This window comes from Phaethon lepturus, unplaced genomic scaffold (assembly GCF_000687285.1).
Source record: "Phaethon lepturus isolate BGI_N335 unplaced genomic scaffold, ASM68728v1 C13305190, whole genome shotgun sequence".
Taxonomy (NCBI): Eukaryota; Metazoa; Chordata; class Aves; order Phaethontiformes; family Phaethontidae; genus Phaethon; species Phaethon lepturus.
The window spans coordinates 1-554 of record NW_010572822.1 but is presented as its reverse complement, the minus strand read 5'-3'; the positions used below and the strand labels follow the sequence as shown (position 1 = coordinate 554).

Genomic DNA, 554 nt, shown 5'->3' with positions numbered 1-554 from the left:
TGGGGCGCTCCGGTGGGTACCACCATGCCCTTCGGCCAGTTGAAGTTCAAGGAGCTGGGCGAGGAGGAGCCCACCTGGGAGGAGGAGAGCCTGGACAGTGTGAAGGCGCTGACGGCCAAGCTAAAGCTGCAGACGCGGAGACCTTCCTACCTGGAGTGGGAAGCCCGGGTGCGGGGGCAGCCCTGGCGCAGTCGGACCCCCGGGGGGGCGCGGGGGGCAGAGCAGGGCCCTGGGCACCCCGAGAACGAGTGGGATGGTGGCATCTGTGGCTTCGCCACCGTGGAGGCGGCTCTGGAGTGGCTTAGGATGGAGCTGGTGAGTAGCTGCTGGTGGGATGGGGGGCGCGAGGGGTGGGCAAGGACTGACCCCAGGGCAGGGATGAGGTCGCAGGGCTCCCCCGTGCAGAAGCTGTGCTTGCAGCCTGACCTCACGCTGCAGCGACGGGATGTGCCGGGGCCAGGGCACGCCGGCCGCAGCGCGGTGCTTTGCCGCTTTGCCCAGCTCAGCCGGCGTATGCGGATTTTTGCAAGGCTCTGCGGTGCCGCAGCTCTGCC

The 554-nt window shown here is 69.1% G+C and overlaps 1 protein-coding gene across 1 annotated transcript; it reads left to right on the top strand.

Moving 5' to 3' along the window:
* Positions 1-24: 24 nt before the first annotated feature.
* FAM167B (family with sequence similarity 167, member B) lies at positions 25-315 on the top strand (the record flags this gene model as incomplete). The annotated part of the gene is made up of 1 exon (XM_010295571.1): positions 25-315. A coding segment is annotated over exon 1 (291 nt), but the record flags the coding sequence as incomplete, so codon positions are not given.
* Between the last annotated feature and the right edge of the window lie 239 nt (positions 316-554).